This window comes from Myiozetetes cayanensis, unplaced genomic scaffold, assembly GCF_022539395.1.
Source record: "Myiozetetes cayanensis isolate MyiCay16 unplaced genomic scaffold, myiCay2020 scf7, whole genome shotgun sequence".
Classification (NCBI taxonomy): domain Eukaryota; kingdom Metazoa; phylum Chordata; class Aves; order Passeriformes; family Tyrannidae; genus Myiozetetes; species Myiozetetes cayanensis.
The window spans coordinates 45,735,656-45,759,633 of NW_026087964.1; the positions used below are offsets into that span (position 1 = coordinate 45,735,656).

Consider the following 23,978-nt stretch of genomic DNA (forward strand, 5'->3'; position numbering starts at 1 on the left):
CCTTCTGTATTTTATTTCTGAGTCTTGGTCGTGGACAAGCTCTCTAGTGCAAGATTTTCACAATGGTGCTAATCTGAATATTAAATAGGAATTGGTAAAGGTCTCTTTTTTTTTTTTTGTGGCTGGTTTTGCTGAGAATTTTAGTTAATGTTTTTGTGTACTGTAAAGGTTTCTAAGAGAGATTTGGAGCGAGGCAAGGTCGTTCAGAGGTGGGATGCAACAAATCCACTTCTGGACTTCTAATCTTTATGCCAGACCCATTTCACAGATGTGGTAGACTGTCTCTCATATATGGAATAAATTGTACTTTGGAAACAGTGACTCAGTAATTTTAGATGACACTAATAAGACAAGTCTTAGTTTCCTCTTCCATCCTTGCTGTTTTGGATTATCAGAATTGAATTTCCAGAATTCAATCCCAAAACTGAATTTGCCTTAACTGTTTCTGGTGTCAGTTTAAAATAACAAACCTTTCTTTTTCTCTTCCTATTTTTATTTCAAAGTAATAGGGATGTTTTGCAGGATATAATTCATTCCTTCAAGTCAAAAAATTAATGCAGTATGTGTCTCTTCTACATAGTAAAAGTGAGTTTGAGGTGTAAAACTGTGTTTGTTGAACCTAAGGACGAGGTGTAGCACACTCCTGTGTTTATAGTTCTGCCAGACTTTGATGCGGAGTTAAGGAGAAACAAACAACAAAACCCAAAACAAAGCAACCCCCAACAATTTAAAAATGCTTTCATGGTTTCCCCAGAATTAATTCTATAGTAAGAAAACCTGTTTTAATGCAGGTTCTCTTAAAATTGTTGTATACCTTTTAAAATTCCTTATTGATTCTTTTAGGTGGGTGTCAAGAAAGATTGTTTGTTTATCTCATGTCTCCCTGTCTCCTTTCTAACCAAAGGAAACAAGTGATAAGTTAAGCACATTGCAGGTGGTATAAATCATCCTTGTAAGCCAAGTGATTTAGAGTGCAAGGAAAGTTTAATTTCTTAAAATAGGTTATTGAATTGATAAAATCTAACAGTTGTTTTAATGAAAATTCCTTTTTAAATGTCAGCTGAATGCAGGTACAGTATACTAGGGAATTATTATCTAACACTGTTTTTCTACAGTAAAAATGAAAACGTTTTATCTCAGTAAATATATTGTACACTACATATGTACATTTTTAGAGACATAATACACCTTGCTGCTTAGCTGTGATTTTACTCTCCCTCCCCTCAACTCTGATTCTAATAACTTGATGTTCTTTTATTTTAGAGCAAATATTAGAGGACCATTGTGCCAAGCAAGATTATAATTCAATCTCTAAGTCAAGCTATTTTCTCTACATATTTAATATATATTTTCTTTCTGAAGCTGAGTAGTTCATTTGGCAGACGTGATGTTTTTGCAGGAATGTGGGTCTTTTTATAAGCACACAGCTAAAGTTTTCCAGTTGGAACTTGCTGAATGCCAATAAATCTTCATGCTTGCAGCCTGTCCAATTGATGTCTTTCCAATGGAAAATTCTAACTGTAATTTGCATTGTTCACATCCCAAAATAAATAATTTTAACAACAACAACAACAAAAAATCCATGAGATATGAAAGCATTGTGTATTTACAAATAAGACTTTTAGTGCAACTACTATTATAAAAACTGCAATGCACAGTGCTGTTCCAGATTTATTTTCTTCCTTTTTCAAGTTTGATTCCTTAATGCTATGCATTCAAATTTAATACGATGATGTTTATTAGAATGTAAAAGTACATATCTCATGTCCCTGTTTCTTCAGAGGAAGAAAAATCACCTCACAAATTAGAGCAGTCTTTTAAATTTGCTTATTATCTTAGATTGGACTGTATTAGTACAAACAGAAGGAGAATTCCATAACTTCCATTTGTCTAGACTTAGTAAATACGTTTGGTATATGAGGATCTTTGTGAAGCATGTATGGAGTCCCTCTCAGTTGGGATTCACAAAATAAGTTTAGTAGTTTTTAACTGGGAATGTTATGCTTGAGACAAGATTGTTCCCATAGAGAAAGAATAATTTTGAGATACTAAATTAAGTGTTCTGTTTCTCCTGTGTGACCTCCTCAGGAGAGAATCCCTTTACCTGAAAGCAGCAGGTTAATGTTGACTGAAAGAAGAATAAAAGAGTAGTGAATAGCTTCATTAGTGCTCTGCATAGTCTTCTTTTTCTTGGGTTTTGTTTCGTGAAACACCTAAGATGTTAAAAAACTATCACATCTGGTTTGAAAGAATTATGTTGCATTTATACTTTAAGCTTGTTGTATTATTTCTTTTATGGGATTCAAATCCTGGATGTTCTTCTTCTTTGTTTCCTGGAGAACTTGCATACCTGCCTCTGCTCTTCAGAGCTTATAATTACTGTTTTGTGGCTGACAAGAGAGTTGCTTTCAATGTCAGTGGACTAATTTTGTTGATGGCACACACAGATGCCTCCAGACTCTGTGCTGTGGTGCTGAAGTGAGCTGGATGCTGTTCTCCTGCACGAGTCTGTTAATGAAGTGGGAGTTTTTTTGTTCTATGGCCTCTTGTACCACAATACGTGGAAGTGCCATCTGCTTCTCCATCACAACTTCCACACCAGGGCTCACTTCAGAGGGTATAAGATTGGCCTTTCTATCTCTGTTTGTATGTGTGTCTGTGTATACAAGTACAAATATGCTGTGGGAGTCCATGTGTTTGGATAATAGTCCCTAATGTCAAGTTGTACTGTCTCAAGTCACCTGCTGGGCAGTCCACAAACGAGCTGAGCAGAGGCTTGATGTGGTTTTTGGAACTTGTTGTCTCAGATTAAATTCATAGTTTGCCAGTAAAGAGGTCAGGCAGTTTTACCTGTCTGACTGTGGAAGTGTCTGTCACTTGTGCATGGTTTAGATTTTCATGTTCTTGAATGGTGTAATGGTTGTTTGTGGAAAAATGAAGAGTAACTGTTGAGCTCACACTGAATAGACATGCCTAGTTCAGAGGATCATCACTAAAGCTGTGGTAATCTGAACTTGTGGCCTGCTCCTACAAGGTAGTATTCTAGAAGAGTGTTTTCTGTTTGGTGCCTTTACTGGCTTTTCAATAGATAACCTACTATATTGAAGTAGTCATCTGAAGATTGCTTGTATTAAAGCATTTATCTGATCCTAAAAATAGTTTTATTTGATTCTTAAATCTGTGTTTAAAACTATGGCTATGTTTTCATCTTTAAATGTGATGCTTGTGATGCAGCAGGACTGTCTTATTACTGTTGTGTCTATTATGCAAAAATGTCCCTTTCTCCCATAACAGAGAAAAAACCATTTTAACTGCATTAATTAATAAACAATTAGGAACCTGTATACTTTGCAGATAAATTTTAACTTTGTATTCTCTGTTTAAGGAACACAAATTGCTCTGAAGAGTTTAAGATTGTGTGAAAAAGATGTTTCCTTTAAAAGACTCTGTGATGGGTGCCTCCACCTTCTTTGCCTCAGCTCTGCCACATGATGTTTGTGGAAGTAATGGTCTTCCTCTAACACCTAACTCCATAAAAATTTTGGGGAGATTTCAAATCCTTAAAACAATCACTCATCCCAGGCTTTGCCAGTACGTTGACATTACCAGAGGTAAACATGGTGAGTATCTGTTTAATAAGCAAATTTTATGTATGATTAGAGAGTTATATTTTTGTGACAATACATGTTAAGGTGACTGAGCAGAATACTGCCTTCATAGCACCAGAAAGGGACTGAGTTTCAGTCTTAAAATTGCTGTATACCTTTGCTGTGACTGGCAGTATTGCTGCTTCTGTTTCTTCTTTGTAGAGTCGAGGGGAAGGATTGCTGTTTGTCCTGTTTTGTTGTGTGTTACACTAACTGATAAAAGCCAAGTGCTTTCTTCTTCTTATACTTCTCTAAAATTTTTGTACTCAATTGCTGCTCCATGTCTTTGTGTGGGACATGGAAATACATGTATTTTTGGTGCTGCACTCCTACACCAATGCTGTAATCTTATGAACATTTTCGTGGGATGGTTGGGTTTTTTGTACTTGAATTTCATCTGTTCTTGTTGTCTCGGTCATCTTGTGTTTTGGCTGCAAGCTTCCAGTGTTCTTTTTTTTCCATCTCTTTAAGATTTCTCCCACTAATGGTTACTTCATTTTAGTACAGCTATTTTTTGTCAGTTACTGTTATCACACTTATTGTTAGCTCAAATAAAGCTTCAGTTGTTTCTTTCTGCTCTAGATGATCTTATTCCGTTGCAAGCTCAGCAGGACTACAGCATTTAATTTCCACAAAAAGGCTGCGACGCCTGTCACAATTTAAGTGATTGCCACCTTTAACTTTTAAATCAATATTGTTCCCATATAAAAGCACATTGTATGTATTTGATTAGCTGCAGGGTCTCATAAAGTAGAATAAGTAATGTTTTCCCCTTTAGATTGGAGTACGATAGAATGTTTCAGATTTTTAGAAGATTAGGATATTGCCAGCTCCAAACGCTGAAGTATTCTGTGGGGCAGGGAGTTCTTTGTGTATTTTTCTTTGCACTCAAACATGTGAATTTTTCATTTATACAGTCAGGAGATCTATAAAGTTTAATCACTTTCATTTACTTTTGCTAGTACCTCTTGAAAGGGAAGCTGGAATTTTCTTACAGTACTGCTTAGGATGAAAGGAAGCATTAACTAACATAGTATTTAATAAATCAGAAATAAAAAGAAAAACATTACCTATTTGACAATGACGAGTAAATGACATGAAGATTTTGTGTGTATAAATATGAAGGAAAAACATTATCTGATAATTGAAGTAATTCGATGCATAGCAAATAAAATGTCGAATCATGAAGTCAGGAGACTGTTCCTAATGGTTAGAATAGCAGCTAATAGCTTTCAAATAATATAGCAAATTTGGTGGAAAATTTTATCATTCTTACACTGACACAATTTTCATCAGTTCTCTGCACAATGATTTAATGTTTGTGGTTTGTTTTTTTTTTTTTGCAAATGTCATTTTCTATTCTTACAGAGAAATGTGAGAGCAGACTAGGAAAACAGTGCAAAAAAAAAAAAAACATTAGATGTATGCATCCCCCCAGAAGACCCTCAAAGGGGAAATGTAAAAATAAAAGAAAACCATTCAAATGGATTTTTTTTTTTTTAAAATTGAATGCCTTTTAAATCTTTCCTAGCATTGTAGGAGGCAGTCTCAGAATTTTTTTCTCCAGAGAAAGCATAAACGGTCCTTTGATTTTAAAAAGGAAGAAACAGAGTTGCAAGCGTTCCTGCTTTAATGTGATGACAGGTGTTCCTCAATTTTTTAACAGTCATCTTGCAGTCATCTTTAACTGTAACAGTCATCTTGCAAAAATGTGTTTGAAATGGTTTAGTTTGATTTTGAATCTGTACATTAACTACTAGCTGGTCGATGAGTAGTGGAAGCAGCAAAGCCTGGCTACTGCAGGAGTCTTCTCATATCCCCATGTAAGATCTTATACCATTGTCTTTTCCTGCTGTATGATTATTGTCTTCAGTGCAACAACAGCTTTGGATTTTCCCCTGTATTCAGAGCCAGCCTTCAGAACATGTGGGACCCCTGCAAGGGCTGTAGGAAACTCCTGTGCTCAGTCTGAGTCCCTTTTCTCAAAGATGGTGTTACTTTGAGTCTCTTTCATCAACCCAGCCACATATTTCTGCAAATTTATCTTTGAGACCTCTATTCTTCAGTCAAATCTACCTGACACTGGCTGAGGACTTCAGCATTTGTTAGGAGATTACTGAATGGATGGATTGACAGTGCTTCGCATGAGGAAACAGGAAAGATAATCTACTGTATCTCATAAAGAAAAAATAGTGACGTTATCTATGAACTGTACATCTCTAACATTTAATTATGTGTAATTTTCCATACAGTATATGTCAAAATACTGTAACATCTGATAAATAGGTACAGTGTGAAGTCTGTACGACCAGGATCACTTTTGGATTCCAGTCCTGCAATATGTCTTTTTTTTTTTTTTTAATCCTATTAGAGAGGCTGGTGGTGGCAGCTGAACACTGTGAAAAGAGTCTGGAAGATTTGCTGCGTGAAAGAAAGCCTGTCAGGTAAGGTGTCAAGCTAATTTAAATCCACTCGTCATCATTTCACATATCATCTGTGGGAAAGTTGTGGACAATTTTTTTGACTTTTACTGGTTTGTATAAATTTTACTTCATTAAAGTTTAACCCAAAGACATTTTTATCAGATAAAATATGTGCCTGAAGAGGGAGTACTCATTCCCATGCAATTCTAAAAGCCAGAAGAGTTACAGGAAACTTGTTTGCAAATGAAATACTTTGTAACTGGTAAAATCCTGTCTTATCTTGTGATAATAGCTTTGGGTTTTCTTTTTAAAAATAAAACCAGGCTTATGACAGGATAAGGAACTTTCTAAGAATTAATTTGAAGACTGAGTCTGCCAGATCATGAAATACAGCTTTCACTAGAATGGATAGAATTTGGTGTGTGTTTTTTATATGGAGAAATCTATTAATTTATCAACTAGAAAGTGGACAAGATGTCAGATATATATGCCAGGATGCTAACTAGTGATTTAAATTTGGCGTTTTGTAGTCACTCTAGCAACACTTTGGTCAAAACCAAGTCCAAAGGCTGGATGTCAGGACTAATTTTTTTTAGTACTAGGATGTATGCAATAGTTGAGTTGTATCTTTAATGAAACAAACAAAAATCTCCAAATCCCTGTCAGGCTTGTTGCAAAAAGTTTTAACTGTCATTTTAAAATCTGCCACTATTACCTTTGAAGTAAAGTGGTATATATGTAACACAGAAAATGTGAAGAGTAGAAGGAGAATAACTTTATTTCCTTTTGGGAAAGCTAGACATTGCGTGCTAACTGGTTATTTCAGAACACAGAAAATATATAAATATAAAACACATTTAGAAAAATCTAGAGTCTCCTCATCCTACCTTTTGAAGTTTACAGCTTAGGTAGATTTCATCTCTCTTTGTATTTATGCAAATGCAGAGATGATGATTAATCAGTAAAATAATTGACAATTTTTTCCTGGTTAACATGAGGCATTTCAGGTGGGCTGCGTTTGATGAAGTACTATACTTCTGTGATTTCCTGTGACTCATCCAAACTTAAGTTTGTATAAAGGGAGCAATACTGGATCTGTAGCTTTTTGAGTCTTGCAGCCCTTAAATAGGATGCAAACAATGTCTGGCAGAGATACATCTAAGTGAAAAATGCCCTGTGTTTGTGTTAGCATTTTATAAGCTTAAGCTTGTATGGCAGTGTGTGTTGCAGAGGACTATAGCTTGAGGAATATTATTGAACTATGGTTTCTATTTTTTCTTAAAATAGAGAGGTAGTTAGGTGTAAAGGGTTTTTCATGTGTGAGATATATATATAAGTGTTCTTAATACAGTTTTGCATCAGGTTCCTATTGGGCAAAGTTCCAGAAATAATTAAAGCATCAGAAACTCTTTTCGTTCCTTTTTCATTCAGTTCTCACACTGTTCTTTGAACATGTGTCTTGGTGTTAGATGAGGAGCAGCCCAGATTGCCTACTGTCTTGTGACTGTTCTAAAAGAGCCACATGCATGCTTTTTCAAATTTGGTTCAAATTCCTTGATACAGTATACTTAAGTTCTCTGACGAAACTTCATCAAATAACAGTGGTCTGACTATATGTACCTCCATTATGCCCCTCTATACTTCCATGTGTTTTGTGGCATCCAGAAATGTTTCTGAGATCGTTTTAGATAGTTTGGTAAGGTATGTGACTTTGGGTTTTGGCACGCTGAAGGAAGTTACTTAGTTTGTGACAGTTACGTCAGCTCTATGGGCTGTGGCTCTGTTGAGAGTAGTTGCACAAAACCTGACTTTATTTCTTCCCTCTTGTCATGAGAAGAAGTTTGTACTGAAGTAAGTTATTCTATTATCTGATCTTTCTTCTAATGAGCCAATTGAGATTTCTTCTGGAAGTTGTAACACCTGAGGTATAGGGCTAAAATATAGCCTGTATGTATATCCATAGCTTTAAGAGACATTAGTGACTCATCTACTGAAAATTGCTGCTTTTGCAGTAGTAGCTAGAAAGATAAATTATGTTCACTTCAAATTAAGTTTCCTGCAAGACAGAAGTTTTCCTTCTACTTCTATTTTTTTTTTCTTAATGAAAACAGAATTTTTTTTATTCTTATATGAGACCCAGAAATTTCCAGGAATAACTTGGATGGACCATTTCCCAGTAATTGGTTATGTGATCTGTCTATATCAATTACCTTTGGAGAGAAGTCTTTGGCTTTTTTTATGTGTTCTGATTGTATTGGTCATTGGTAGCGTAGCTGGTTACACATCCGGAGCTGATGCGTATGCTATTGCAATTAATTTTATAAACTGTTTTTGGAATGTGAGAAACTGCTCTTTTGGCTTCTAGATTAATTTTCCTTACGCTTGCCAGTAACCTAAGTCCTTTGCACCTGTGCCACAAGCTGATGTAAAATCAGCAGGAAATCTTCTATTATGTTAGTGCTGAAACTCAAGACATTACATTATGGACTGTCTGTCTTTCTATACATGTTGGAAAACAGGCCATGCAGTTGTTTGGTAGTTATTTACAGTTAATCTTTGCTAAAGTCATGCATCAAGTATGGCACACATTCCTTAATATATGAATTATACTTTAAAAAAAAAAAAAAAGGAGGGAAGTTCTTTCTTCAGTTAACCACAGACTTTCCACAGGTTTTCTAATTCTGATTAATCAGTTGCACATAGGAGCCAAATACTGGAAATTAAACCTCTAGCTGTTTACTTTGCCTGCCCTGTCACAGTCCAGAAAGTCTTTTTACTGAGCATATCACCAAAAATTTTCTAGAAACTGGACTTATGTTATATTCAGGAATTCATTCATTCATTACTTAACAATAATGTGTCAGCAGTCCCCAGGCATTGCAGAGATGGTTTGCCATTGTCCTCAAAGTTAACATGCTTAACTTCACTTTCAAAGATTAATGCACGTAAGTGTTTGGTAATTTACAGCCAGATTATTTTCTGGTTTGAGTTTTGCGTATTTGGGATCCTGGATTAAGCACCTGCTGCTGTTATCAGGTAAATTTCAAGAACTCTCAAAGGGATGAAATGAATGTCAGCTCTTGCAATTCTTACCATACATAACCAGATACAGGAAAGAACTTTATTACAGCTCTTCTTTCTGTGTTTCAGGGGATAGCCATGTGGACATTGTAGCTACAGTTAATGACTCCTAAAAGTGACATTAATCCCAATTTTCTTTACTGTACTTCCATAGAGCATCCCAACAACATCAGGGGAGCTCTTTTGGTGTTGTGTGGCACAGGAAACCAGGCTGCAAATATGGATAAGAGTTTTAGGGTAGGATAAAACTTTTAGGCACTGATAACCCATTTTTCACCAGACTACTGTCCATTGCTCTGTGTGAGAGGTTGTAGTCTGGGTCATTGTTTCCTGTTTGTTCAATCTCAATTTAGTGCCCTGTTTGTTGTTGTGCTCAATCAGAGAAAGTATGCACTTAATTTTAGTTTATAACAGTTGTGTTAGAGCAAAATCAGCTCTCTGAAGCGTGTTCAGGAGTGAGGTAAATATTTAAAGAGGCACAAATTTATGTATGTAGTCACACAAAAATAGTAAATACATGATTTAAGATCATAATATTTTATTGCTGTTCAGAGATTTGAAAATGTGTCTCAGTCTGGCTAGCTTCCTCCATGTCTTCTTGCACAAGCAATGATTTTTTTCTTGTGAATGAATTTAAAATAAGTCACAAAAAAGTACGGTGGATAGACATTTTGTACTTTAACAGTCTCACGAAGGGTAGTGGCAGTCAAAATTTTACTACCTCTTCGAAGTTGCTGGTTGTTGTAGCAGTGTTACCAGAAGACCAGAATGTAGGATATACATTTATCTTTAAGGTTCTCCATCTTTTAAACACTTTTCTAACTACTCCTTTGAGATACTTTTTCCAGACAGTGTTAAAGGAGTTATTTTTCTCTGCTCCCGTGCTGTTATAATAGGAGTTGTGAGCATTTCCTTTTCTGTCATGCTTGAAGTGTATTTCTTCTTTGAAGAAGTTGGTCTGCACTTGTATTCATAATAATAAAAATGCCAGCAAATACTGACATTCAGCAGACTTTTGGCACCTACAGTAGAGTTTCTGGATTGGTCTTTAATTTGTGGCTTGGACAGTCTAAATCTATTCCCTTCTTTAATAAAATATAGTTGTCATATGTTTTGAAAGTCATGGTATTGAAAAATTACTAGTGAACCATCAGAGATACAAGGTATAGTTTGTTATACATGGAACATTTGATGGGAAGCAGACTGTGTCTGCAGGTGTTTACTAGTTTGGAGAAAACATGATCTGACTGATTCGGATGAGTACATTTTATTGGCTGTATTAAACAGTTGTCTGTTCATTGATTGGACTAGATTTCTTTATGCCATTGTTGCTGTTAGTGTGCTTTTGGCAAACTTGAAGTGAAACTGAAGAAATTAGATGGGGGGGAGAAAGCAATTTCTGAGTATCCAGGCATTCTTCAAAAATATTGTAAAACAGGTGCAAGTCATCAAAAGGCTGAAGGTTTTACATGATTTGCCTTGAAGAGCTGCATATGAGCAGAGTTTCATGGGCTGAGTGTATTCTGCTTTGAATCAAGTCTGTGTTGGAATTTCACATGAGAAGTCCATATGTCACAATGAGGCTGCATTTGGCAAGGATAAATTATGTAATAGTAAGATGAAGTAGCATTAATAAACAAACTTTAATTTTTTTTTTTCCTAAGCATGTGTGAGATTCTGTATTAAGGCATTTAGTGTCTGTAGACTTTTCCTTTAGTTTCTTGATAATGCTTTAGTTCCAAATCTATGGTGGAAGATTATACATTAGTCCAGACTTGTTTATATGTTGTCCAACTATGCTTTTCTTCATGTAGAAGTATAGTTTTATTTCTGTAAGTAATTTTTAGTCTGACTGCAGATCTTTCTGTAGCGTTCCTTTTAGTATAGATTTTCTCCTGGGACTGCCTTTCCTCTCAAAACAGGAAAACAATTGGCATGGAAAAGGGATGCAGCTTTCTTGAGGTATTCAAGGTGGACGTTGTTACTCTTGATGTTTGAGTGACCTTTTTGGGTATGGAATCAAATTCTTTGCTTGTAGAGTTTGGCTGCAATGTTTGATAGCAGCACAAAGACATTTCAGAACCTATGTCCATGTCTTCCTTTCATGTGAAATGTAACAGTGAGTGCATCCTTGTTTCTTATCTTTCTCTATTCCAGGAAAAAGCAAAAAGAGAAGAATCCTACTTTTTGAGATTGATAGTCTCTGCTTCTTGCTATTAAAATGTAGATACAATAGTTGTATACAATATAAAGTCTGGAGGTGTGGAAGAGGTGTGTGATTAGATTTCAACCTTTTGCTCACCTTTGTTTCCTCTGTAGTTGCTTGTAGATACTTCAGATAGATGTCCATGCTAAAAGCAGTATTAAAGATCTTGAGCTGAAGATGAGTTACACTGAGTTAATTGAATACATAAGTAGTGGAAAGTTTGGAGTTCATAGTTTTTGGTCAAAGAGGATGCTGAGTTTCTCTCAGACCAAACACCATCCTCAAGAGGAGAGTGGGTTCATCCTGAAGAGATATTTGTGCAAGGAGTTGTGTAAGGAACATGTTAAAATTCCATTCTACGTAAATGAGCAAATTACTACTAATGAGCTAATGGCTGAAAAGCCAGTTGTGTTGAGCAAATCTTACTGGAATTAAGGCACATTATTTATCCTAATGTTGATTTATGCTAGTTATGTTTAGAATAAAAATTGCCTGTAGACTATGAGAACAAGATATGGTTAGTATATGGTTATTCTATTTTGAGACAGTATTTGACACTTCATCCTGATTTTAGGAAGGGGAAAAAAAAGGAAGAACTAACATTCATTAGACTTGCTATACAGTGCATTGTTCTAGAATGGAATTTTATTTTAAAGTGCAAGTTCTTGCCTTTGTAACTACTGAGCAGTGTCTTCAGGAGAAGATTTGTCACTAATTAGGGACAACTGGTTTATTTAGATGCACTGATATGCTTACAAACATCTCTGACACTGTGGTTTGAGATTTTTCTTCTCTGCATGGGGATGTTCTCTCCTTGGGTTTATAATTAAATAGATACTGGGGAATTGAAGATTGATGTGATAGGAGCGTTTAGAAGGCTGGAAGTTCAGGCTAGTTTTATGGTTTAAAATGTTGAGTTCATTCATTAGCAGCACACATTTTGCTAAAGGTTCACTCATGCCTGCTATTAATTATCACTGTGTTCACAAAACAGAAAGTTTGTAACGCTGCAAATTAGCTGTGAGTATACAATACCGTGGAGCTGATACTGTACAGTCAACAGTGGCAGATATGGGCCATGATGATTGTTCTTAGAAGCCCCTTGAGGCTTCAAGGTGGAAAGGCTTGAGAGCTCTTTGAGTAAAGCACAGCCTGGGCTTTCTTCTACTATTATCTAATGCCTGATGCTTCTGTGTAACCACTCGCCAGCCCTTGCAAAGTGTGGTCTCTTGTACTCCCAGGACTGCTTGTTTTATGTTTTGCCAGTCGGTGTGTTGTGCTTCTCTTGCCCTTTTCCCAGGTAACTTTTGTTGTATGGATTTCTCCTACATGCAACTATAGCCATCTCTGTTTCCCCCTTTGGTGATCAGGCTTCTCATATCACATTTAATATTAATTGTATGCTGATGGATAAATTTCTATTTTATAGTCAGGCGACTGCTTTGCCTACACGTAGGTTTATGGTTACCTCTCCAGATAGGTGTTTCCTGCCTGTTGTGATGACGTGTACTAGTTTATAGATCAAAGTGATGCACTCCCTAGTGGCTTTTAGAATGTTAGTTGTTAGCTATGAAATTCCTAACAGCACCATTGCTTATTGACCTAGTTGCAAAGTCTCTTTGATCACTTGCATTTGCAGACTGTTCTCCTCTTGGAACTTTCCATCCTGTTTCACTTTTGAGTAGTGTCTGTACCACTGATACAGGGATACGGATTCTTTTGAGCTGAACACTAGAATGTACATAGGTAGGCTTTTAACCCTAGATATTTAGATTTTTCTTTAAAATTATGTTATAGCCAAGTTCTTTGTTAAAATAACACTGTTGCAAAGTCTACTGATCTATAGAAAATTCCTGGCATTAGGACAAGATCTGCGCAGTGTTGTAAGATTTGTTCATAGCTTAAAAAATTCTGTTGCAAATTTATGAAATGGAGGGAAGGGGTTTAATTAGGAATGTGGCTTGTTACTAATGCTTAATCCTCTCATAGAAATGCCTGCAGGAATTAATAACTAAAAATCAGTCCTGTCTGACTGCAAGGACGGCATTATTTATTGTTAGCTAGTCATGATTTCTAGAGTGAATTCAGTTCATACTGCCACACAGCTGCAACAGTGTTAACTGCATTAATAACTACACTTCATTCTCAGCTTTTCTTTTAAAATTTTTCATTGATCAGGTTATTAATGAGGTTTTATTTTCTAGTGATTTTGAAACCTCATTTTTCTTCTGCTCTTGTAATATTATCAAAGATCATAAACAATTGGTACAAGTCAATATCAGCTGTTCTTCTGTTGTGGCGTTTACAAAAATAATAATACACCAACTTTGCTTTTCTTTATAGGGAAAAAAACATTTAGCATTGTGAAACCACTGTTACAGTCCTCTGAGTATTTTGTGCATAGCATGTTCTTGAAAGGAGAGAAGCTAATATGCAAACAAATGGGCTTAAGGAGAAAATATGAATTTTTTTTTATAGAGAATTACTTCCGTGGATATTCCCCAATTCACTTTCAATGCATGCATTTTTTCTAAAACCAAGAACTATATACTACAGGAATGAAAGCCTCTGTTGAAAGACCCAACCAAAAGCACTGTTTAAAAATAAAATATGTATAACTTTTCCCTCTTGTGAAAAATGTAGCTTCAAGCAAAAGCTTTTTAGAAAGCTTCTTCTTAGTAATGATATATCAAATTCCTCTGCTTGCGGTAGAAGCTGAAGTATGTCAAGACATCTAGTCTTGTAATGGCCTGGTTGCAGAGTTTTTCCTAAGAGCAAGTGTAGATTATGACCCACTCCCCATCATAATTAAAACTTCAAAATGCTGCTGTTCTGGTGTTTGTTTCTGAAGAAATGTTACTGTGACACTGATCTTTGTAGCAGATAATCCTCAGCCCTAGTAAATTCACGGTTGTCATAATAAAGTAGATAAAGGATACACCTTCCAGTCTATGAGGCTTGAGTTCTGTCTGGATAAAGACAGCAGTGGCAAGAGGAAATCCTTCTGTCGTCCTATTGAGCTAAACATGAATGGTATAGCCATTCAGGGAGAAAAGAGGTTACTTTAGTATCTGAAAATAATGTACCTTGAGCATGTGAACATTTGTTTTATGAAGAAGTGCTTCAAACATACGCTGTAAGGTGGCCCTCTGTTTTTTTATGTGTATATGGCTGTGCATTATGAAAACGTTTTACTTCTGGCCTTGGCGTGTAGAAGAAAGCTGCACTAAGTTAACTGTAGCATAGTAAGGCAGTTTTGTTAATATTCTCCCAGCCCACTTCCTTTTTTTCCTGGCAAAGACCATGCTAGAAAACTCTGTGCAACTCTTTCTAAATGGGAAGGGGCAGAAAAGCAGTGATGAAATGAATCAACAGTATCCTGTTAGCAAACCTTTGAAAAACAGTCATTTGGAGTGGCTAATGCAAAGACTACTGAGACTTGCTGATTGTTCAGCAGCGATGCTGAACAAGCATATGGCAATGTCTGTTTTAAGGATAGTATTTAAAGCTTTGAGTAACTTTTGGATGTTTGTTGGGTGCATTAATGACACAGGATGGACAGTTCTGGTTAATTACTGTAACTTTTGTTGACTCTGTAGGCTCCATTAGAAATTAATGCCTGGGCACTGAACATAGGTTTTGTTTCTCAGTGTCCATTCATTAAAGATATCATCTGATTATAAACAGGGAGATTGGAAATCATATATTTTAATTCTCTCTAGTGAATGATAGTCGTGACTATAAAAGATTGTGTTCTTATGTTCTTCTCCTTGAAAAAGCACTTTTGACGTGCTCAAGGTCAACATAGTGTTCCATAACTGAGATTAGGTCAACACTTAGACTTTAAAATTGTACTTGAAAAAAAAGCTTACATACACTAAGCAATTGATAATATGTATTGTAACATAAGCTTTTTTAAAGTATCATTTTTTCCTTCAATCATTTATATATATTTTTTTAGGGAAAAATGTGGAAGAATGGAGTTCTGTAAACTTGGTCTAATTGAAGTCATAATTTTATGTTACTGAAAGACTCAAAAATCTGTAGTGGTAGAAGAGGATAATGGGCCAAATTATGTCCTGTTAGATAAGTGCTGGGTAGATATCCCCAGCTCAAAATAGAATTTTTATGTAGAGAATGCACTGACGTATACCTGGATTTGATAGTCTTAACCTGCCAACTTCAGCCATTGGAAACGGTGTCTTCAGAGTGTGCAAACGTACAGGCAAAGCAGAGCTTCCCCTTTTGATAGTTTCTTGAAGCGATGTTGCAAGGATTAGACCGGTAAGTAACTGTGCTCTCAGATAGGAAGGTATTCCAGATCTCCACAGCCTGAATCTGTCAAGTTGTGCATCAGCAAAATTTCTCATCCGTGCAGTGCTACAATGAGCTGGGTGAAGAGTAGCTGAGAAATAATGAAAATGCTTTGTGGAGCACCTTGCTTTGCTGCTTGATACGCACTTTCACAAGTCTCTATAACCACCTTTTATACTGCCCTATATGCTGAAAGGATGTGCTATCCCTAGTGAATTACAGGGATCACATGGACTTTGAAATGTATGGTATTCTTTCTCTGAACTTTATTTTTCTGCAAAGTCAATGTTGCCAACTCTTGCCGGTGTATTGTAACTATCATTTTCTAATTTTTAAAATGGCAGCTTAGTACAGTTGGTTCACTTAGATATGATTACTTCAGAATATTTTACTTTGTTTTGGAAAGAAAAATCTTACCAATGTAGCTGTAACCATGAGCTTTTGTAATCCTTCATATGTCTTCCTCATAGTAATAGGACTGTTTTTTATGAAGTAAGCCTCATGAATGTGTGGACTTGATGGCTTCTCTCTTTTACTATTTATTTATTTTTCATTCTGAATAAGGCATCTGCCTTTTCTAATGTTTTCTACTGCATGAAGTTGTTTGGTTTATTTTCATAACAGAGGTTATGGTGAAAAATCCAATCCTCTGATTTTGTTTTACCCTCAAGTCTCCAAACTGAGATTAATTTGGATGTTATCTTTGCTAAATCTATTACTTTTTTGGTTGTATATTTTCTGTTTAAACTTGTAATATTAGGTATTTAAGTCTGAAAAGATTCTATGTAAGGATTGTTACAGGACAGGATTTGGGAAGCAAGCAAGGTTTGCTTGGTACAAAAGTCACTTGCGGAATTGTTATAAATTTAAGTGTCTTTAAAAGCATGGAGTCTGAACCAGATGCTAATCTATAGTTGCCAGCTGGCATTTTGGGATACGAACAGCAATTGTTTTTCAGATACATCTTTTACTTTAACATGGAGGAAGGTAAGGAAACTGGCACTGCCTTCTGTGTGACCATTCCTCGTGTGTTTAGAAGTCACTTTTCCTTCAATGATAGAGTGGTTTAAGGCTCTAGTAATACTGCTACTTGTACCATTTACTGCATAGTAAATGTTTCATAGACAGATGTCAGGGGCTCTATGCTTTAAAGATACTCTGTGCCTAGAAGTTTAGATGCTAGTGCATTCACATACAAAGGAATGATAGTCCTACAACGTGGAATTTGATGCCTGGTTTGGAACTGACTTAACAAAACATGCCCAAGCAACTGAAGATCTGATTTAGTGCCTTTTATGGTAGAGTGTCTTAGCTGCAGTTAATTCCCATATCTCCTTTTTTATATTGTTCTTCTGTGTCTGTCAGATTGAGAGAGGCTTTGTATGCATTTGTTCAGACCAAAAGAGAACAAAATACAGATTTTTTGGAGGTCTGACTTCAATTGATCTTAGTTGTACTCCTACATTTTCTGAGTTCACTCCTTTTGGAGGAGGGAGAGATGTGTTGTTTCCTTCAATGAAATGTTGGCAATGTGAAGTGTGGAACATGTATATAATGCTATTGAAGTTAAGTTTTTATTGTATATTTTGAAGTTGTCTGTTTGTCCTCTCATTAGGTCGTGTTCTCCTGTTGTCACCTGTGCTTCTATTTCTATAGTATTACTTATATCAGAATGTATAGTCAGTGATAAGAACGCAGAGTCTCCGATTTGGTTTTAATGAGGGCTACTTTGCCAAATCTTAAGTGATTGAAATTTTGTTGATTTCATTGCACTTTTTGGTCCAATATAGTTTTCCTATTATATCTTTTACATATGAGCCAGCTGAGCCTAAGATGCAAAAAAAGACTTTTTAGAAGTTAATCAGGGGCAAGATTGAAAACTTGGAATGTGGATGTGTCTTTCCTGTTCTGTGCATTAAACCAGATGGCACTAGAGGTTTCATTAAAATGGTGCTTTATAAGGTGTGCTTCCTTTTCAAAAGGACTTTGTTCATTTGCTCCCCCATCTTTTCGGATGAATGCTGAATGTCCTAAAGGAGTTCAAGGTGCAATGTATGGGTTTTTTTGTTTTATGAGGAGCAGATACACTTAAATCATTCAGAGTGATAATGATCTGAAAAATCACCTTTGTGTTCAATCTATTCCATATATGAAGTTGTTCTCTATCGTGCCTTTATGCATTGTTTTATGGACTTTTTTATCGTACATTACAAGTTGAGACCTTCATAAAAACATAACATCATCTGTGTTGCTTTTAAAGTCATGCTTGCAGCTTAGAATTTTAAAAAAGGAATGAAAGGACTTTGAGTTTCCTCAGATGAGCAATATGAACTTGTTGAAGATATCCTGTGTGAAATAACTCTGTGCATGACTTAGAGACTTCCTGAGGACTCTGTCTATAAAATTCTTTTTTTTTTTTGACTTGTTCTCTGCTTGTTGCATTCCCTTCCAGTTCATTTCATTCTGATAATGTGAATGCATTTCCAAGTAAATTGGCAGTGTTTACAATCTCAGTCCCTAGTGCCATTTTTTAATCAAACACGTAATAAAGCGCTAAATAAACCATTCCCACCTGCATCAAACTCTTTATGTTCTATATAGGGTATTTTGTAATTTATTTACCCAGGAAGACCCAATTTATCTGCACATCTGGTTTTCAACCCAGTTCTGCTTTTTATCCAGTTTTCCAGCTGGTTGATTGAGGCATAAGGAGGTCAGATGGCTTTCTTGAGGTCAGGGTAGTGATTGTCTCAGCTGGGATTATACCCAAACTTTATCCGTTGCTGTAACCACTTGGCCACACCACCCCTAACCAGTCCATGCACATTGTTGGCGGTAATGGAACTGACTGCAAATGTCATTTTCTTTGTTTTATAGTTTTGCTTGTATTGAAATATTGTCACTTTTATTGGTTCAGAAACATTACATCTGTTAACAACCTGGTTCCCTTCCACTTTGAACAGACAATTTTTTGTGATGAATCTCCTTCCTGAATTCCAAGTGGGTGTTTGTTTCATGACTTCTGGGGTAGTGATTGATGATGTTGCTGGTTTGTGTTGTTCTGGTGTGCTTCCTCAAGGCAGACCCTGTCTGACACTCCTCTTTGGAAGAGGAACCCGTATTTTTGCTCCTGTGTATCAATGCCATAAGCTTCTTAAGACTCCTGGTTGCTGAGATTCAATTCCTCTAGACTTTAATTGTTTATAGCAATATTACAATGTTAGAACAAGATGCACAGAGTTGATAAAGGACTTTACTTAAGCATGCACTTCTCTGTATGTACCCATGAATTGTGAGTCTGAGGAAAGAGGAACTCAGAAACATGGTATCATCAGCATAGTCTTAGCCCATTTAGTCTTGCTCTGTCTTGAGAGAGGTCAGAATAGTTGTGGTTCCAGTTTTTATTATCAGTTTCGTCTTTCCTTGAGTTGCCACTGCATTGAAGAAGCATGACTTAGTACTAATCCACATACACATCCCTAGTACATACAAAAATGACAGGACATTGTACAGTTGAGTAGATAATGAGTCTTGCTTTCTGATACCAGTCCTGTGTTGTTTTCGAATTCCAGTGGGGCCTCTGTTCACTTCACTAGATGAAACAGTGTTATTGAAAATAGTCCATTAAGTGCTGATTGTGCTGTCAGTACTTTCCAGGCACAGCTTTCTTCCTTCTACGACATGGATTAGGCACTTCATGTTGACTGATATCATAGCATAAAAGGAAATGAAATCTACAACTGCCCCTAAGCACTTAAAAATACCACAGATGTATTTGGAACAGCCAGAAATATTTCTCCTTTCCCCATGATTTTGCTTCTGCCTCAACTTTGCTTCAAGCCCCAGTTATTTTTGCTCCTGTTCTGTTGTCCAGGTACATCAATGTGTTCTGATTTAACTACACTGTAACAGTTCAGTTGGTTAGAGCGTGGTGCTAGTAACACCAGGGTCATAGGTTTGATCTCTGTGTGGGCCATTCACTTAAGAGTTGGACTTGGTGATCCTTGTGGGTTCCTTCCAACTCAGAATGTGATTCTGATTCCAAGCTACATCTGCCTTGGTCACAGTCATTGAAAGGATAGGTGGCTGTAGTCTAGGGGAAGGGTAGGGCTGGAGAGAGTAAGCATACAGAAAGATCTTTTGAGATACCCAGTTACTCTCATATTAAACTATATTATTGCAGCACTGAAAAAGGATGGAGAAGATGTATTTCCAGTTAATGCTGTGAATGCACTTCTCTTAAGACAATGAAGAGTGAATTTGTGTGCCAATTGGCATTGATTTTCTTTTAAACTGGAGGAAAAGAAACTTGTGTTAAATTGTAATTTCCACAATACTGATATGAATGCTGCAAATTTATCTCTTCATTGTTTCTTTTCTCATGTTGGAATTGTTTTAATCAAACAGTTTAATAGACCAAGCCTCCTGACCCTACCCATCTCCAATTTCCAACTGTATGATCTACAGTCCTCTTGTTTTTAAGTATTCAAGATGTCATGCATCAAGTAGTTTTCTCTTCAGCATTCTGTGGTGTATGTAGGGACTACTCAGCTGCTGGCTGTCAAATGCATTTTTCCAAAATTGCTTTTCCTGCTCTGGAGGTAAGCAATGATAAAATAGCAAGGAGATTTTATCAACAGAATACTTGCTGGCTGTGGATTTTCACTGCAACTAGTAGGTGATATTGTCAGACATAATGCTTAGGAGGCAAACTTTTTTTCATCCAGAAGCAAGCTTGAATTAAAGAGTTTGGAAGCCTGAAAATATCAAGGAATGTTTCATATATGCTTTCTCGGTATTCCCTCTCCTAGACATCTGCCTATTGTTTTTTTTAAAAAAAGGATAGTGCTCTCATAGTTTTTTGTCTGAGCTAGTATGACCATTTCTAGGATTTGGAAGACCAGTAATTTCGTCTAAAATGGAAATAATTAGTTGCAGAAAGTTGTTTGTTCCTAGAACATCCTGTCTTGGAGTCCAGCTTCCTGCTTCTACAAACAGCTGCATTATCATTCTTATTAATCAGAAATAATAAGTTAATAAATAACCACTCAAACTGAATAAAACATAGGTAATATTGTTGGGGTTATTTTAACAAGAATTCAGCATGCCACCTTTCTGTCATAAAGTTGTTTTATTTGTGAATGTTTGTAACCTTTTTTGTTTGATGTGGTATTTACGTTGACCTATGGTATGGGCTTTTTTTTGATTTTTTTTTTCAATGTTTCGGTGGTTTTTCCAAGGTACTGCTCAGTCACTACTGGGTGAATATGCTCACTGTTAGCTCACTGTCCAATCCCCTGTTTAATTGCAGGGCTTATTGTCTTTAGTTGATTCCTGATAAATCCCTCTTTCCTAATTTCTCTGTTTGTTAGTATCTGATCCTTTTGAGAAAGGTTAGACTCTTGGTATGCCAACTTCTTCCAGTATTTTTCTCTTCAAGTACTCCTCCCTTTCACCCTGGCCCAGAAGATGTTCTCAGTCAGATGAAAGAATGTAGTGGGTGCACTGAGAAGAATCTTTCCTTCCCCCATCATCCTGCCCTGTCTGAATCCAAGAAGTGACAACAGTGTCGTATAGCAATCAAATTATTTCATCGGTGGGTTTGCAGAACCACAAGAGGTTGAAACTCTGCTAAAACATCTGTTTCCTGACAGGTTAGGTTTATTATTCCTGAAGTAAACTTCCAGAAAATGACTTTGTGTCCTTAACAGTAAGAATTCAACAGACTGGAAATCAGGCTGACTGCTAAGTGGAAAAGTTGATGGTTTTTGTGAAGGCACAGTACAGCCACCTGTGTACTATTACATTGTGGAAATTAGTCATTTGTCTGGTATAACTTTTGGTATAACAAATGCTGGAGGTAATAAAGCAATCCTCATTTTTGTGGGTTTTTAAGTCGACTTCCCTTCTTGCTCCACCCATGAATGCCATGCATATGCCACTCCTAACCATGCTGGGTTTTGTACTGTTGGCTGAACTTGCTCTTATCAACTTGTAGAGATTCCCACACACACACACATACTTAGAGGATGAATTTCTGAGGGAGGAATTTGGTTATCCTTTGTGCTTCCTTTTTAATGGTATTATACATTCAAGTTATAGCCCCAAACCTGGTATTGGTTTTAATCCTTGTATTCTTTTAATTCTTGATTTCTAGTATGAAGGATCGCAAACTGGCCACTTTTTCATAGCAATGTTTCTTCTTCTCCAAACCAGGCAATGATTAAATCCAAACTGTTTTATTTTATATCAGTGTACAGTCTTTTCATTTGAAAATAACCCCTTTTCAAAAGCCTAGCCAAGTAGACTACATGTGAGTAGATTTTTTGGTATCCAGACTGAGGATTAAAATAAACTGGCTCCTTGAACATTTGCTGGTAGTTGTAGCAAGATCATGCCTTGTTTTCTGTCTGTGAAGTGTTCCTTTTGCAGAGAACCTCCTGTTTCTTCTCTTGCTCCTCTTGGTGGAGAGGAAAATAACTTTAAACCAAGTTTGTTAGGAGAGCTAGGAAACTGCAGTGCATCTCACAGTTACATGCTTTTACCTACTGCCTCCTACTGTATTGCTTTGAGCAGTGGAACGACTTCCTTCACCATAATGTAAAGTCACAAGCGTGATCATCAGCTGCTGAGATGAAGAGGGTATTTCATGCCACACAACTGTCATCATGGCTCCCGTTAGGTCAGTGGTGTCGCATGGTTGGTGTCAAATCTGCCACGCTTGCATTTGTCCGCCTGTTCTCCTGTGTTGTTTCAAGTGCTTTTGCTTTAGGCTTTTCCCCCACCTCCTAATAAAGGAGAGTAATGAAACCTCTGCAGTTCCAGAGGCCCAGAGAGCTAAACCACTGCCATAGTTCACCTATAGTCACTTGAAAAACAGGCTTCCAGATAATGAGGGAAAAAGTTTCTGAATCTGCTCAAAGCTCACCATCAACATTGTATTTTATGTGTCCTCCTCATTTAGGACTGTGTTTTCTTTTTCTGTTTACATTTTGCGGGGTTTTGAACATCAACTTCAGCTGAAGCCTGAAAGCAGCTTTGTGAGTGCACCTTCTGCACATGAAGAACGCTGTTGCAAGGCTTGAGATGTTGACAGTGGCTGTACCTGAGTCCCACTGAAGGAAGGAGAGAGCCTTGGTTCTCACCTGCAGCAACACTGGGCACGTTTGCCGAACTTGGCCTTCGGGAGTTTAAAGGAGAGAGATCTCTTGTGCTTACTAACAGCAATAAATTGTCAGGCTCTTTGCAATTAAGTGAAAAGTCTCATGTGTAACAACCCGACAGTGTGCTTTCCCCAGTAAATAAGAACTACATAATGTGCAGCACTATGAAGAGCTTGTTATACAGAGTTCATTGTCTCCTGGGAGGTGGTGTGCGTGCTGAAGGACGAGGGTGAGGTACTTGGCTGAACACTTCTCCCCAGCAGGGTGGCATCAAGAGTTTAAGAGCACTGAGAATTATATGTAGTGAAAAATAATAATCACTTATGTGTTCCTGATCGTTGTAACGGCGTTGAGGGGTTTATCTTAAAGAGCAAAGAATCCCAAAGCAGTATTTTCACATATTTGTCCGTGTTCTGGTTTTGTGTGAATTGCAGAAGATGAAGAATAAATGGGTGGCTGAGGCCCCCTGGCGCCAGCAGAGCACACTGCACTCCTCAGGCAAACGACACCGAATTGTGTTTATTTTTTAATACAAAGAAACACTTTCTAGGCTCATGATGTAATAATTTTTTGTATGCAATTGTTTCCTAGCTAGAAACATGAATACTCTTATCATTTATTTTTCATGTCTTGTTTTGCAAAACTGTGCAGAAAATGAGAGAGGGGACTCTGTTTGCAACAATTATCATTAATATTTGCATTACAGGAGAAAAAAAATACAAGGAAACTGAAAACTTGTAAGATACTTTTTTTTTTTTTTTTTCTTTTTTTTTTTTACCACGATTATATCTCTGCCCAAGAATGACTGGGAGAAAAAACTACACAGCTAATGGTGTCTGATGCTGTGGTGTAGTATTTAACTTGGAGGTGGGAGGAATGGGGAAGAAGAAGTGCTAGTGAAGGAGGAGCAAGATAGTTGTGGGGTGTTGTTTGTTTCTGTGGTTATTAGCCATGAGGTTTTGGTCAAATCACTAAGACCTCGAGAATCACTTTCAAATGCTATGATCTAAGATAGAGTAGTATGGCCAGATGTTAGAATAGATTCCCTCTGTGTTAAAATATAGCTTAGTATAGTATAAATATAGTGTATTATATTATACTTATTATATAACACTCTATTAAATATAGTAAATATAGTGTAAAT

At 36.6% G+C, this 23,978-nt stretch overlaps 1 protein-coding gene across 7 annotated transcripts in view; it reads left to right on the top strand.

Moving 5' to 3' along the window:
• Positions 1–23,978, top strand: part of TBCK (TBC1 domain containing kinase) — a 100,486-nt gene that overhangs the window by 2,261 nt on the left and 74,247 nt on the right. For 6 of the 7 annotated variants that reach the window (XM_050337633.1, XM_050337636.1, XM_050337638.1 and 3 more), the window contains 2 exons: positions 3,386–3,620; positions 6,019–6,091. In XM_050337633.1, coding sequence (XP_050193590.1) covers positions 3,428–3,620; positions 6,019–6,091 — 266 coding nt within the window. In that variant the 5' untranslated portion in view covers positions 3,386–3,427. Of the gene's footprint in view, positions 1–543; positions 3,621–6,018; positions 6,092–23,978 lie in introns of those variants that run through there. The other variant, XM_050337635.1, reaches the window with a different exon arrangement.